Here is a 16,527-nt window from a genome sequence, read left to right on the forward strand (position 1 = left end):
TTTTTTTTTTTTTTGATAGAGTCTCTCTCTGTTGCCCAAGATGGAGTGCAATGTCACGATTACAGCTCACTACAACCACTGCCTCCAGAATTCAAGCAGTTCTCCTGCCTCAGCCTCCTAAGTAGATGGGATTATGAGCATGTGCCACCACACCCAGCTAATGTTTTGTATTTTTAGTAGAGACAGGGTTTCACCATGTTGGCCAGCCTGGTCTTGAACTCCTGACTGTCAGGTGATCCACCTGCCTTGGCCTCCCAAAGTGCTGAGATTACAGGACCCTTTCTTTCTTAATTACACAGAATACCTTATAAGCCTTCTGGTAGTCCCTTCTATTCTATTCTTCACAATGAAGAATGTTCCAATAGCTAGATTTGACCATGAAACCTCTCAGCTTATTCTAACCTAGGCCCTCTCATTCAGCCCCATGTGATACTGTCCCCACCTTGCTCATTACATTCAAAACATTCTGCTCTTCACTTGGTTTTTAGTCCAGTCTTCCACCTTCTCATTGCTTCCTGTTCTCCTATGTTCTCTGTTTATTTTTCAAGTCTAAGATTAGATGCACTTATTTACTTTTGGGGGAGTCTCGACCTGTCATCCAGGCTAGAGTGCAGTGGCGCACTCTCAGCTGACTGAAACCTCTGCCTCCCAGGTTCAAGTGGTTCTCCTGCCTCAGCCTCCGGAGCAGATGGGACCACAGGCACCCACCACCATGCGCAGGTAATTTTGTGTGCGTATATTTATAGTAGAGATGGGATTTCACTGTGTTAGTCAGGATGGTCTTGATCTCCTGACCTCTTGATCTACCTCCTTGGCCTCTCGAAGTGCTGGAATTATAGGCGTGACCTACCACACCTGGCCCATTTGGAACTTTTTTTTTCAGGCAATCCTCTCTGAGTATCTGAGGGGACAAGTGTCAGTGGTGGGCACCTAGGGCACCTTGTTTATTCTTAGAGTAGCATACTTTTACCTTTAACTGTGATTTCCAGCCTACTTATCAGCATCCATCATTAGATTTTATGCTCTGTGAAGACATGTGACCATAAACTAGGCCTGCACTACTGGCATTCAAGGGAAGTCTAATAATTATCTACTGAATCACTAGCTGAGTGAATGTAGAAACAAATGAATAAAATTTAGGCATGGCCCAACTCTTGAAGAATATTTAATAAAAAGTAAGTTTGATTTTATTTAATAGGCAATAAGCACACCCTGGAAGTTTCCAGCAGAGGGAAGTCATATTTACTCTCCTATTCATTCCAGAAAATTTAGTGAGTATTAGTTTGTAAAAGATACTCTGCTAGTGGTGAGGGTACCATTTAGGGGGAATATTCTTATACATTCAAGCTTATAGTCAAGTGGAAAGATAGATATGTAAATAAGTAAAATAAAAAAAACATAAGAATTTAAATAATGAGCAGATGCTCAAGATAAGCATGAGCAAAGTGTGTTTGAGAAGACAGCTGTCCAGTTGAGGGAGGGCTTGGCACTGAGACCAGAAAGACTAGAAGAAATTTGCCATTTGGACAAGTAAGGGCTGGTCTCCTGGCAGAGAGCAGTGAGTGAAGAAACACAAAGGCTTTTGTGCGTCTAAAGTAATGAGGAAGCTGGGAGGGCTGGGCCAGAACTGAAGTGGGCGTGATCAGAGACAGGGCCCCCATTTGAACATGTTTCTTTGCAGAAAATTGACATAACATTAGAGTGTTGAGTTTAAGAGTCAGGCCAACCTAGTTTCACTCTTCTCAACAGACATTAGGCCAAATAAAAATTTTTTAGTCCTTTTCTAGATATCTTCTTCAACTATAAAATGGCAATAATAGCACAAACTTAACTGACTGACTTTAAATATTCAGTCAGAGAAAGTGCATGAGATACCTATCATACAGTACTATTTTAAAAAAAGTTTTCATTGATTATTTTTTGTTATTTTACTAATCACAAAATTAAAGTTGCAGTGATAATAAAAATGAATGGAATAATTTAGAGGCCAAATTCATCAAGAACACAGTTTTGGTTCTAGGCAAAGTGATGTGAAATTCCTACACATTTTATATAGGATACTGTTTTTCACAAGTTTCAGTTAACAAACACAAACTATACATGGTCATTTGCTATGATTAATTCACTTAACTTATTTTTGATTTGTACCTTTCAATTTCTCTTATCTATTATCTAATGATTCCCCTGACTCCAGTGCATGACTGGTAAAGTCAGCCTGCCTGGCCAAAGAGGCAGCCATGGCTGTGAATTTGTCTTACTCCTTCCTGGCCAAAGGCTTTAGTAGGATCACAAAACAGACAAAAAATAAAAAAGCAATTCCTGCATTTTGGGAGTTTAAATTGAGTGTTGTCAGGTGAGACATAAACCCTGGAGATAAACATAAACTACAGGGAGAATCAAAGAAATAAAGAAACTCAATAGCAAGGAACTACGAGTGAAGTAAAATACAGGAAATACTTGCTTTATTTCTTATGAATCTAAAATCATGCCTTAGAGTAATTAATGGAAAAATGAATAAGAATATTTTGAAAGATAGAAGCACCTATCTGAAAGTTTAGATATTTCTCAAACAGCAATAAAGGAAGGCAATGTATATTGCTGAGTAAGAAAATTACATTAATAGATCCCTAGCATGTGAGAAGTGAAAGTTAACTAACTGACCAACTTTGCTAATAATGCTAACGTGTACAAGAACCTATGCCAGGCTAGCTTCCTAAGAATTGTCTGCAGATATTTAAGGATAGTAAATGTCTACAGTCTATTAAAGATTGAGCTATTCAGGTAGTATAATCTAATTTGTTTAATATGACTACAAATTGTTCATATATGTTACAAGATTTAGAAACCACTGATCTATTCCAGTTTCTTCCTTTTTTCAATAAGGAGAATGAAACCAAAGAAGCAGTATGACCTGCTGGAATACTGGCTGCCTAAGTAGCTCAGGACTCCAACTCTTAGACTTTTTCAGCTTCTGTGTATAAGACAGTCAGCCTGAAAGTAGTGTGCAGTATGGACTGAAGGGGTAAGTTTTGGAGAGTGGGAAGCCAGTTAAAAATCTGTGAAGGCAACCCAAGAAATATTGCATTACAATAGTTAGTACCAGGACTACATAGAAAGGTGGAAAAAATGCAATCACTTTAAACATCCCAAGAATATAATTCAAGACAAGAGATGACAACGTGTTGAGAACACAGAGGCTCTCAAATTTGTTTCTGGGAAGAAGGTTCATAGTCTGGAGGATTAATCTGGGATCAAGAGGAAGCAGAGAAGATTTCAGAGTGCACTTAGAAATTTCTGGAGATTTCTCACACAAACACTTTACTTTTTTTTTACTCTCCCTTTGATTACTAGAAGCTGAAAGAAAGGAATTAACCTTTTGTTGGCTTGAAAACATGTAGAGAACATACTCTTCTTCAGTGTCTCCAACACTGGGTGTCATGATTCAAACTACATGCCACCAATAACAGAAAGATCCAGTGTGCACTATTGGCTTATTTCCCTTTCGGTATTTCTCCCTGTCACACAGCAAAAAATCAAGGGTTTTCTAAGACCTGAGTCCCCAGCTCCTAGTCAGAAAAGAACCCCAGACTCACCAGCCATAGCTAACAGCCCCTGTCTCTTTGTATAGCACTGTAAAGTGCTATACAAAGGATACTGTTTTTCACAAGTTTAGACTCAGAACTAAAAGTCTCAGGTATTTCCTTATTGCAAGGGGTAGGGACACATGATTTTTCAGACTCAAATAAAAGTCACAGGTATTTCCTTATTGCAAGGGGTGGAGACACATGATTACAGATTATGAAGTTGCCGCTTGGAACTTCTAGGTTCATCATGGGGAAGTGCCCTATAGCCAATTGGCTTTCTAGTCCTAAACTCTGGTTTCTTCCCTTGGAAAAAAATGCGAATGACAAAACATTGTTCTTTGGTTTGACACCTCAGCCTGGTTTTCTTTTCCCTTTTCTCTCTCCGTAGCTCCATACCTTCTTTATTCATCCTTCTCTTCTGATCTGTCAGTTATTCTACCGTTGCTCATCTAAAAAAACCTGTCCTGAATGAGTAAAATCTAACTAGTTTCCTTGCATCTTCCCGTAAGAATTAACCAAGTATTTGGTATATCTTGGGTTTATTTTTTATTTCAATTTTTACTTGAGATTCACGGATACATATGCAGGTTTGTTACATGAGTATATTAGGTGACGCAGAAGTTTGTGGTACGATTTATTTCATCACCTAGGTAGTGAGAATAGCACCCGGTACATAGTTTTTCAGCTCTTGCCTTACTTCTTCACTTCTCCCTCTAGTAGTTCCCTGTGTCTGTTATGTCCATGTGTACACAATATTTAGCCTAAAACTTATAAGTGAGATTATGTGATATTTGGTTTTCTGTTTCTGCATTAATTTGCTTAGAATAATGGCATCCATGTTGGTGCAAAGGGCAGGATTTCATTTTTATGGCTACGCAACATTCCGTAGTAGGTGTGTGGCACATTTTTTTTTTAATCCAATCCACCATTGATGGACACCTGTGTTGATTCTATTTTTTTGGCTATGGTGAGTAGTGCTGTGACAAACATTTAAAGGTGCATGTCTTTTTGATAGAACAGTATATTTTCCTTTGGGGATACAGCCAGTAATGGGATACTTGGTCAAATAAATGATAGCTCTGCTTTTAGTTCTTTGGTAAATCTCCAAACTGCTTTCCACAAAGATGGATGCATCACATTACTGGACTTCAAGCTATGCTAGAAGTGTACAGTAACCACAACAGCAAGGTATTGGTACAAAAAACAGACACATAGCCCAATGGAACAGAATAGAGAACCCCAAAATAAAGCCACACACCTATACACCTACAACCAACTGATAACGAAGTCAACCAAAATAAGTAAGGAAAGTATTGTTTATTCAATAGATGTATTTCTTGTTAACTGTGCTGAGGAATCATGAAGGTGTCTTCTCTTCCCCATCTCCCTGTCATCTCACCCTTTGATTGGAGATCATTTTGAAGGAATCTTTTTATCTACTTCCTAGAATACTTTTCTTCAACTGCCTAAAACTGCTTTAACAGTTCATGTTTACTGAGGGTGGCAATTCACTTCTGCTTTTTGAGCAAAGACTGATCACAGAGGTAGTTTCAGGTTATAGTAGAATATGCATGATAGTGCAGAAGAGATATGCCCAGAAAAACAGTTAATCAAAGGTGAGAGAGAGAGAGAGAGAGAGAGAGATTATGTGTTCAATTATGAAGGTTTTTAAAAGTTCAGAAATTCACTCTCATTTAATGTGTTTAAGATTAGAAAAAATCTCATATTTGCAAGTAAAAGGGTAGTTCTTCAAATCCTCCCTAGATCTTAACATCTCGGAGTGAATGATTTTGCCACAAACTCATTTTCTCTGCACCATGTAGGGACTTCATTGCACATACCGTGCATCCTAGTGTTTTTTCAGGGTGTCATGCATCATCTGCCAAGTGCTTCATTTTTGATGGCTGTCTTATCTTTTCAAGGATTCTGTGAACTACTGAGGGTCTAGAGTTGATTCAAAATTTACCTTTTTTTGTCTTAAATACTTTAGCAAAGGGTAGAAATATGCAAGTTCTGTTCATGTATTTGTGAGTAGTAAACCATGAGATTTGGGAAAAGTTCCTTATCATACTGTACTGTCACTATCATAACTGTCTGTCTTCTCCCCATCTCTCCTGCTAAGCTCTAAATTCTTTGAAGTCAGATACCTGCTGTAATCTGTATCTGCATCTCTAAAGCAGAAAGTCCAGCATATGGTTTTTCTTTTCTTTTAAAAAATAGCACAACATAAATTTTTTGTTTAGGAAAGTAATTAATAACTTTGCTATGTTCATAAGTCTGATTTTTTTTTTTTTTTTAACTCTGGGAAAGAAAGGTGCCAATAGCCAGTTTGGGTCTTACGGATTAAGTCAAACACTCTAAATTCATTAGTCTCTCTAAGTTCCAACCCCTGTTTCTTCAGTGTGGGAGAAAACTCAGGACAAGTTTTCATTTTTCTAACAGATTTATTAATTCAAAAGTTTTTTATTTATCAGACATAATTCTAAAAACCTTTAAAGAGTGAAGGATCTCTTCATGTCCTATGAGGAAAAAGAAATAAAAATAAACATAGGAAAGAATTTTGCTAAAAGACATGCAAGTTATAAAGTTATACCACCAATGGGAGCACACACAATCTTAAAAGGAAAGACTGCATGCTATGTTTAAATACACTCTGCTGAGGTGAAGGGGAGAAACATCTAAAGGTGAGCATTCATAGTCTTACGGCCACTTCTAGGGAAATATCAGCTGACTCTCAGAAGGGGTCTAAATGAAAACCTTTTGGAGAAGATAAATGTGCAGTGCACTGACCAGAAGAAAGGCATTATTTCAGTATTTTCTGTATATTATAATATAGCTTGATTATTTCTTATCCAAAATGCATGCTACCAGAAGTATTTTGAATTTCAGAAATTTTTTTATATTGGAATATCTGCAGTATACTTACTGGTTTATCATCTCTAGTCCAAAAACCTGGAATTTGAAATGCTTCAATAAACATTTCCTTTAAATATCATATGGGCACTCAAACAGTTTTGGATTTTAGAGCATTTCAAAATTCTAATGTTTGGATTAAGGATTTTCAACCTGTAGACCTAGAGTCCTTGACTAAAATGCACTTTCAGTATGCTTTCCTGAACCTTCCCACACTCCCGACCATACACACATACCTGTCCACAGATATTCACCCACCTTCCTTATTTTAACATCCTGGGAAGAGGTAGAAACGTCTTGTCAAAGTCACCCTTTCAGTGGTGGGCATCTGCACTCTGCCAGCTGTTTGCTCAAATGAAAGTCGAACCTAAAACGGAAAGGAAAGTCTGTAGACCTTTTTTTTCTGAGATTTTTTTTCAAGAGATTCTTGAGTTATGCCAAAAAGACTACAACAAATCTAGCAAAATAAGTAACAAAAACAAAAATTACTTCCATCTGCAGCAAGTATAGCCATACACATATCAAAGCAATGAATGACCCTCCTTAGGGCTTTTAAAATCTGCTGCTGGATCTAATAGCCATGAGGAACACAGGCAAATTAGAGTCCGCAAATAAGGCAAATTATTTGTCTCTGCAGGGCAGGAGCAGGGTGAAACTGAATTATTGTTTTCTCAAGGCTGTGGGTCATAACAGGTTGGACCTGGCTCCCAGATTTCTCCACTCTCCAAAGAACTTCGAAAACTCTTTTGGAAAGAAGGGCATTATTAGAAGATAAACATGTCCAGATCTGCTTTCTATGCTTCCAATTGCAATAGCCAAGCATTCAGGGAGATAGAATGAAAATAGCATCCACTAGAGCCTTACCTTGCGGAAAATTTCCTCCACATCACAGGAACAGGCATATTCTTGCAAATGTTCAATGAGTCTCATAATAAACACAGAGCCCTTTGTGGGATGTCTCCAAGAAACATTATCTGTTGATAAAGCACATTTCAACTATCAAGACAGGCTCTTGCCTGAAGAAAGAGAAGAAAACCTAATATTTCTACTCCAGCAAAGGTATGTTTGAAATCATAAATTTAGTATCGAGTAAGGAAAAGGCAGAATGGAGTACAGGGGAGTGATTGGGATTTGGAAAATAAATATCTAAATGTACATTCACAAAGTGGTACTACTGACTCTGATTTAAGTTAATTATGCATTCTGATATGTAATAGACTCATTTATACAGGGAATGGTAATAATTTCGTACATAAGAGATATCTGAGGTCACACAAGTGTCTGAGATAACACAGGATATGTAATATTCAGTCTATACAGGATAACTATGTTAATAAATTTTCAATACATCATTAAAAAATAATTAAAATTAAATACCATTGACAATAAGATTTTATATACAAAAAATTAACTATGAAAATCATAAACAGAACAAAGGTAGAAATCTAAGAGGAGTTGATAAGAAAATGAGCACATCATATGGCAGGATAAACAGTTCTTATGAAGAACAGAAATATTAAGAAAAATAATATTAATTTATTACCTGGTAGACACAGAAATAATGAAGACATAAAATTATACAAAGCAAGGCTTAAGAGAAAGACAGTAGAATAGCTCCATGTATAATGACAGACACATTCCTTAATGACACATTTTAGCCAGTTATAATGGTCATAAAGTATATATTGATAATAAAATTCTATTTAGAAACACAGCTATCTCAGCTAAAGGAAGTCTTTAACTGAGACTTGTTCTAGTAACAGGAAGTAGGTAAGAGATATGGTGGAGACAGATGTTTCTGCAAACGTTTTGTGAAATTAAGGAAGTAGATGGTTACTTTTCTTCAGGAAATTACTGGGATGTGGTTGGGATTGGCACAGCAGAATGTGGAGATTGGTCTAACATGGAAGTTATATATAACTAAATTGGTGTTCCTGACAGTCATCTGGAAAGGAGGAGTAAGGAAAGTGAAAGAAAAGAAAGACACATAAATCAGCCAGGTTCATGATGAGAAGCCAGGGGCCTAAAAAGAGCCACACAGAGAGGGGTGAGTGTGAATGTCTGGGATCAAAGGATATTAAAGACAGTTCCGTCTGATATTAAAGTCTACTATACGTTATATGTACTCAGGATGAAAATGCATGGTTTTTTGTATGATGCCATTGTTTCTGAATATTGGAAAAAAATATTTAGTTCTACATCAGGGCATGTTCAACACAATGTAGAACCAAGCTTCTTCTGAAAGAAGATATATCATTTTAGAAAATACTTTAGAAAACTTAACTATTTGAGCAGAGGCAGGGCCTTTGGGCAACGGGTGACTGAGAGAATGTGAGTCCTCTCAGCAAACTGCCAAATGTGGTGAATGAAAGAATTTAAAGAATTTTTATTTAAACCTTGCTTAGAAAGTAATTGTTATAAAATAAAAACATTTTAAATAGCAGTTCTTTAATGTGTGCTTTATTTTGTGTCATGCCCAATATTTCAAATATATTAATTTATTCAATCCTTAGAAAAATAATATTTACATCCACATGTTAATGAGCAATTCGAAGAAAACCCAGAGAGGAACTAATGGAGCTGGTTTACAAAGTACTAAATGGTTGTATCAGTCAATAATGGCAAAATCTTACTCCAAAGTATACATTTAGAATAATTCAAATATATTCTGACTTACACACTTCATGCTTATAGATAAAACCCTCTTTAATTTAGGGCCCCAAAGTGCCTCACTTGCTGTTCTACTTTTCTGAACGCAGCTCCTACTCTTCTTTTATAAATACTTGATGTCTGGGCAAATTGGACCGATGAATGATCTCAACATGGCAGAACTTTTTCTATGCAGAGTCAGATTCTAATGTACTATAGCACAGAACGTCTTCCATTTAATTCTCTGTTATGGCTCAGCATTCCAATAAAAAAATTTTGAAAAATAGACAAATTATCTTATTACTAATTCATTGAACAGATATGTAAAATTGATCTCTTGGATAAAGGGAATTGTATGTATAACTTGGAACAAAGCTTGAGTTGGTCTTTAAAAATCTTATCTAAATTCCATGCAGGTATAGACCCTCTAGTGGGTGATTGTCACTTTTTGTATTGATAACCCCAACGAAGATGTCCTGTGTAGAACCTGTTACCTGGTGTGGAAGAGCAGAAAGCAATAAAATCCTTCTCTATGTGGGCTTTCCTAATGGCATCATCTTCAAACCCTTCTGTAGTTGGTAAACATGTGTTTCCAGAAACTCCTCCTGAGTCTTTTAACCACACTACACCTTCGTTCTCTGGAAAGACACAATTTGATTTGTTACTAGTACTAATGGCTGAGAAGATGATGTTTTCCTCCTAGCCTCTGTTCCATGATATTTATTAATGTGTTTGCTCTATAATTAATTAACATGCAAATACACACATACGTTTCTGTTACAATCTTTTCAACAATTCTTAACTTTTCTGACCATTAAACAAATTCGAAAAATGTCCAAACATCAAAGTCTCAAGCTTTAATATGGAACAAATATCTACCAACCAGCCATTCAATTCACAGAAACCACAATCTTGAGTACTGACATTACATATTCTTTGACATTAAAAGACAGACAAAAAGAAACTGAAAAATCCTAGATGCATACAGATGAGGATAGCATTTAATGTCTGGTGTTTTCAAAGACATCAGCACTCACCACCACGGCAGGCCTGGATGATGATCACCTTGGGTTTGTCCTTCAAACTTGGGCAGTTCCTGGTATTCAAATTTCTAAAGATTTCATTGACTTGTAATATATCTGGGACTTGCTCAGAGTATTTCTTCCCACAAATGCCTTCCCGAATACCATGAGACATGAACACCAGGAAGGTGCTGTCAGAGGTCTTGTGCTCTGGGCGGTGTGCAAATGCCTCCAGCTCTGTAGTCATTTCCTGAAAGAGACCATACCGCTGATTTTGCACTATGTAATTAACTATCATGTCACCTTGGAAAGCCGATAAATAAATACTTAAGGAATTCCATGACAAACAATGGAGTGCCAAAAAAGTTTTAGTCTTAATTTTGAGGAAGAAAAGTGTTATAGGAAGTCATCCAGAGTTATCTTGCAGCGAGACAGTGGCATTACTGAGCTAATAAACATTTCCCAATTAAGTTACACCAAGCTTGTGCTGAAAGACTCTTATGTTACAAGGGAACATGTAGTATCCAGCACTCTCTCATGGCAACTTTATATTTTAGATTACCAAGAGATTACATTTCTTGGTCTTAAAACCAAGCTTTCTAATATTATTTAGTTATATGAAGGGCATGACCATTGTCTCTTAGTTCTGATAATAGAACTTACTGAAGCAGTGAGATCTTTTTTCACATCCACACTGTACCCCAGATTTTTTAGCAGCATTGACATGCCTATGATGTCAACCTCAGCTCCAGTTCTTCTAGGAAGGCTGTCAAATTCTTCATTGCAGATAATGAGAGCAACACGTGTGCGGCTTGACTCGTTCATTGTTGGATAAATCTATAGAAAATGGAGTTTGAATTAATAGCCTTGTCCTCTCCAATTAAATATTCACCTTGCTGGTTTCTGACAGCTTTCCCTTCCTTAGTCCTATGAAGATACCAAATCCCATGAACTGTACATTGAAAAGGGGTAACAGAATTGAGTGCTGCTTCAAGAGCAGGCCTGGAAATTGCAAATGCCCTGATGGCAGCCGAGCTACTGACTTCATTGTTCTTGATATGTAGGATTTTGAAAGACGCACAAGCTTTGAAGCAAAAAACGGCTGAATTCTAAAACTGACTTCTTCAATTTCTGATTATTTATCTTTGGGCAAAATATATAACAATCCTATATCTCAGCTTCTTGATCTCTAGAATGGGTTATGTTTACGTTTAAAATTGTATATTATCATGTGCAAATTGCTTAGAACAATGCCCACTCATAGTAAGCATTCAATAGCTGCCATCACTGATGTTATTTACCCAGGAATTGGATCCAATTTGGAACTCTTTCTCCAAACCTGGGATTTTAGGATATAGAAATCCTTTATGTGAGAGGAGCAAAAGTATAATTCTCTAGAACTGTTCAATGAAATTGGCTCTAAGAAACGGTCACTGCATTTCAGAACTGCCTCAGGTATATCTTTCACCCCACTCTATCCATGTGTTCTGAGCATGGCACCTCTCCCAACTGTTCTTTCTGTATCCTTTCAGCTTCTTTTGGGGAGCAAAGCTTGATATTCCCTTCTGAGCCCGAGGATGTGAGCGTAATTTGCTTGTTCAGCACTGCCTGAGGAGCTGCAAGAGACAAAGAACCTCATGAATGGTGGCATTCCTCTTTGTTCCGCTTTGTGTTTCTTACAGCCTCACCTATGGATGAAGACACAGAAGAGGAAATGCACTCTAAGGAGGACAATCCTGATCTACATCCTAAACACAGCTGAAAGAGTTTGCTGCTAATTTAAAACATTTCAATCCAGAGATCTCTGCGTATGTATTACAGGGATCTACTTTCATATTTCAAGATCAGTATTCTACAAGCATTTTAGATACTAACATAGAAAAGGAAAATTTCAAGTCTATGCCTGGTAAAACACTCAGAAAACAATGTGTGAGATAAAATAGTTAGAAGATAAACTTTTTCAAAAGATTCAAATCCTAGGATGAAATTTAATAGGAGCAAGTCTTAATTAAATCTACTGAAATATTTTTAAAATATGTTTATCTTTTTATTTATTTACTTAATAGACATGGTAGTAAGCACTAGGAATATTTTTTTAAATGAATCTTTTTCTTGTCCTTCAGGATCTCTTCTTTCTATGTATACATATGTAATGATAAGAATATTGAATATATAAAATAGAATGAATATAAAATAGATGAATGCTAAAATCAAGGTGCACACTAGATGGATTCATAGCACTAAACATCGATTGCACACACACATATGAGGAAATGTTTTAACAGAGTTTATGAGAGAAAATCCTTGAGGCTTTTATTTTATCACAGGTTCAACACAATCTGACAATGTGATGTATTTGTTAAAGAAATTAATGTAATCTTTGTTTCAAAATAGAAATAAGTTTTCTAGATATGTGGAGGATCCTTTAGAAACTATTAAGGAAAAAAAATTTAACTTTAAGAACAAATTTGAAAAACTGTTACACAGTCAGTTAGATAAACAAAGGCAGCATGAAATACGCTGATGTGGAAAAGAACTAATTAGAATAGCTATATTGGAGAAAATTATACAATAATCATTTGGTGGATGAAATGTTTGGTTCCTTCATAAAGAAGTGTGAAAACAATAGAAAAAATATGTAGAAGTATTTAGGTGATTTTTAAGCTATTTTTCCATAGTAAAGAATACAGTATTTGTTTATATGTTGAATATCCCATGCTGCGAAACATTTAAGAAAATATTCATGAGATAACCAACCTTTATAAATTCAGTAAATATCTGAAACTGATAAATAATTTGCATTCCTACCCTCTAAATTGCTTTCAGATAGAAGTTGATTTTATTTTAATAGGGCACTATAGGAATAAATGTTCTTTAATAAAATAATAGAAGTAAAAATGGAGACATGGTTCCAAATTTGAGAAAAGTCTGCATAAAACTTGGCCATGGCTTGAATATTGAAGGTACATGAGAAGAAAGTGTTCCATATGAGTTTCAAGTTCCTGGTTTGAACAACTGGTGGTGGTAGCACCAATACCCAAGTTACACAAAACCGGAAGAGAATCAGGGTGGGGAAGAATGGCATGCTCAGCTCTGAAATTGTTTAGATAAGGGTGTCTCTGGGAGCTGTGAAGGAATATTTCAGTAGGCTTAAATAATAAATTTGGTACTTATTTGGGTAATCAGGATTTGAGACACAAATTCAGAATTTTTAATATAAACATGGATAGTGAAGCTGTGGGACAGTTTCTGCAAAAGCAGAATAGATGATGAAAAGAAAATTATACAATCAATCCATGAAAATTCTCCATAGCCCATTTACCCATGGTTCATCCTACAAAATTAGTGTCAAGGAAGATGGAGGGTCAAAGAATGCTCTTGCTTTAAACAGCATTACCTGGGAAAGAAGGAAGTACTTCTGAAGAATCTTGCATACTAAGGTGATGTCCAGATGTTTGACCTATGAAAAGATAAAGGATATTGAAACAGTCACTTATCATCTCTGGAAAACTTTACCCCAATGTGCAAAACGCTCTCCTATAACACTGACTGATTGACATTAAATAATGTTCAAGATGTTCTTTAATTTAGAGAGTGGTGAGAGGTATAAAATGAAAGAGACAGCAATAAAAAAAGGTGTTTATCACTTGTAGATGAAACAGAAACATCTGCAATGTCTGCTTAGACAGGCATAAACTTTCCCTAACCCTTAGAAAAAAAAGGTTTTTACTTTCAAAGAACGTCTCCCTCCGAGTGGCTTTAGGAAGTTCCACTGAGATCAGTGACTGTGAATCCACAAGAACTCTCATCCTCACCATGTGTTAGGTCTAATGGTCATGAAATTTGGTCAGCTCAGTTCCTGAGCACTGTATCGGGTCTGAAGAGGGCTGCAAGTGGAGGCAGTCCAGGCCTCACAGCATGAACTGCAACCTGGTAACAGGCAAGCGGGTGATCTTACGAAAAAAAATATAAGGAGGCAACTGGAGGAACGAACCCACTAGAAAACTTTATTTTTCTATACATTCAATATGTTCTCTGAGTGTATCACCATCACTGAAATATATTGTATTCCTTTTGGAGGGGAAAATTTTGGAGAAAAGTTATAAAAAGTATTTGATTACAAACCTTAAAGCTTCATGTGGCTTTACAACTACTTAAGTGCTTAGGGACCGCTTTCACTAAAAAAATAAATATATAAATCCACAAACAAATATTATGCCTTGACAGGAACACTGGAACATACAGTGTGAAGCTTTTCAGATAGTTCTCATGAGCGTCAGCAAATTAACTACAACATACTCAGAACAGGAAATGAGCTTTAATCAGAAGGGGGCCACTGAGGATGAAGAAACAGAATCAAAGGAGCGTCAAGGGACATTCAGTAGGGGCCCTGTTACAGAAATATGGCCCTGAAGCCAGAGTTAAGAAAGTTTTCTGCAACTTAACATGACTAGTAAAGACATAACATGGTAGGCACATTGATAAGCCCTATGTGCAGGTGAGTGTGAGTCACTGATCCTTACCTGCTGAGAGTCCCAGCTTCTCTGCCAGGTGACAATCTTCTTCGCAAATGTATGTGATGCAAACTTGGCATGCCCGAGCCCCTTTCCGAATAACAGAGTCAAACAAAGCTCGGGCCTTATCCATAACTGTAGCATTTTCACGTTTTACTTTCTCCATCTCTTCCTCGTTCAGCACCATTTTCTCTAATAATTCATCCAGTAAGCCATTTATTGTACCTTCACCCACTGAATGGATAAACAGCTTTCTCTTCTCCTTCAGGATCTTGTCTGTTCAGAGCACAAGGATTTTTCACATCATGAAAACAGCCTCATATTCCTCTCATGTTATCAACAGAAAGATACCTTATTTAAGTTTCTTTAGTAAAATGTCCCCCTCCTCCCACTTGGGTAATCCCTCTTCTTACTGTATCACTATCCTATTTGTTTCCCTCAGTAGTCTCTGTACATGTGCATGGAGTGGCCTGAAGACTGAGTTTACCATTTCCAGGTTCGTCCCTGGAAAGCAGAAACCATCCTTTTGTGTCCCATGTTTATTTAACTATGAATAATAAAGTAGCCCATTTGCTTTAGGAACAATAGCTGCTAGTACATCTCCTGTGCCAATTCTTTACCCTCTGTTAGACTTACAACATGTAAGTTAGAGTTAATTAAGATTGAAAAATGACAGCCGGCTACCTCTAAAAGCCCTCAGTTCCTTTCTGTGTTTGCCTTTCCTTTCTAAAGGCTGCGAAAGTCTTCTGGTTTCTTCTCTCCCCTCTCTTCTCCCTCTCCCTCACTTCTGCTCACCTAAACTTGCACAGATACTAATTATGGCTTCCAGAAGAGTCAGCCCCTTCCAAAACTCTTTCTTCCCAGGGACCTGTTCTTGGAACAGTGAAAGACTCACCAGCCATGGCTTTTCTCTTCTAACCTCCTTGTGTGAGCTGAAACAGAAAGTATGCTTAACCTTCCTTTTTGACATGGGTGTGTACACATATTGGGAAACAGCCACTGCACATGCATATGCATGTCTTTATTTCTTTTTTTTTTTTTTTTTCCAGAGAAAGAATCAAGACTGTAGCCTGCATCCTGGAGGGTATCCATGGGATTTTTTTTTTTCACCAGCCCTTGGAATAGATTACGGTAGGAGGGGAATGGGGCTTAGAGAGTAAAACACACTTGAGAAAGTGTGTGTACAAATAAACTCACACAGTGGACTTTTTCAATCATTAGAAAACTTGATGGAGAAAAGTAACACAACCTGTTGAGAATGTGAAACACTGTTATCCTTGCCCCACCTCCTGGGCATAGTTGTGGGAAATGGATGTTCCAGTGAAGTTATTTTGCTTTAAGAAATATTTTTCACCAAAATTAAAGCTTTTTAAATTTAATGTCCTTCCTTTTTAAGTTGCTTTTTTTTTTCTTTTTTTTTCTGTTACAGGATATTATTCTGTCGTTCAGGCTGGAATGCAGCTACTCAACCTTGGCTCACTGCAGCCTCCACCTCCCAGGCTCAAATGATTCCTCCAAGTCAGCTTCCAGAGTAGCTGCAACTACTGGCATGTGCCACCATGGCCAGCTAATGTTTGTATATCTTGTAGAGACAGGATCTCCCTAGGTTTCCTAGGCTTGTCTTCAACTCCCTGGCTCAAACATTGTGCCCATGCTGGCCTCTCAATGTGCTAGGATTATAGGCATGGGCCACCCACCCATCCTAGTTGGTTTATTTTTGAGGTATATTGCATCATAGAGGCCCAGAGCATAGGCTCTGGAATTAGAATGTTGAACTTAGCATTTTAAACTTCCCTTCCTGGACAAGATATTCAACTTCCCCATGCATTGGTTCCTCTGTCTATA

At 37.1% G+C, this 16,527-nt stretch overlaps 1 protein-coding gene across 8 annotated transcripts in view; it reads right to left on the minus strand.

Moving 5' to 3' along the window:
* Positions 1-16,043, minus strand: part of CASP1 (caspase 1) — a 30,238-nt gene extending 14,195 nt beyond the window's left edge. The window contains exons 1-10 of one of the 8 annotated variants that reach the window (XM_017544792.2): positions 15,578-15,684; positions 14,692-14,958; positions 13,566-13,628; positions 11,669-11,784; positions 10,832-11,005; positions 10,184-10,418; positions 9,641-9,784; positions 7,362-7,471; positions 6,753-6,864; positions 3,955-5,156 (exon numbers count right to left, since the gene is read on the minus strand). In XM_017544792.2, the coding sequence (XP_017400281.1) occupies positions 6,766-6,864; positions 7,362-7,471; positions 9,641-9,784; positions 10,184-10,418; positions 10,832-11,005; positions 11,669-11,784; positions 13,566-13,628; positions 14,692-14,958; positions 15,578-15,584 (1,215 nt within the window). In that variant the 5' untranslated portion in view covers positions 15,585-15,684 and the 3' untranslated portion in view covers positions 3,955-5,156; positions 6,753-6,765. Of the gene's footprint in view, positions 1-3,954; positions 5,157-6,008; positions 6,104-6,752; positions 6,865-7,361; positions 7,472-9,640; positions 9,785-10,183; positions 10,419-10,831; positions 11,006-11,653; positions 11,857-13,565; positions 13,629-13,653; positions 14,505-14,691; positions 14,959-15,477 lie in introns of those variants that run through there. The other 7 variants (XM_037744394.1, XM_037744395.1, XM_017544791.2 and 4 more) reach the window with 7 other exon arrangements.
* Between the last annotated feature and the right edge of the window lie 484 nt (positions 16,044-16,527).

This window comes from Cebus imitator, unplaced genomic scaffold (genome assembly GCF_001604975.1).
Source record: "Cebus imitator isolate Cc_AM_T3 unplaced genomic scaffold, Cebus_imitator-1.0 Scaffold171, whole genome shotgun sequence".
NCBI lineage: Eukaryota > Metazoa > Chordata > Mammalia > Primates > Cebidae > Cebus > Cebus imitator.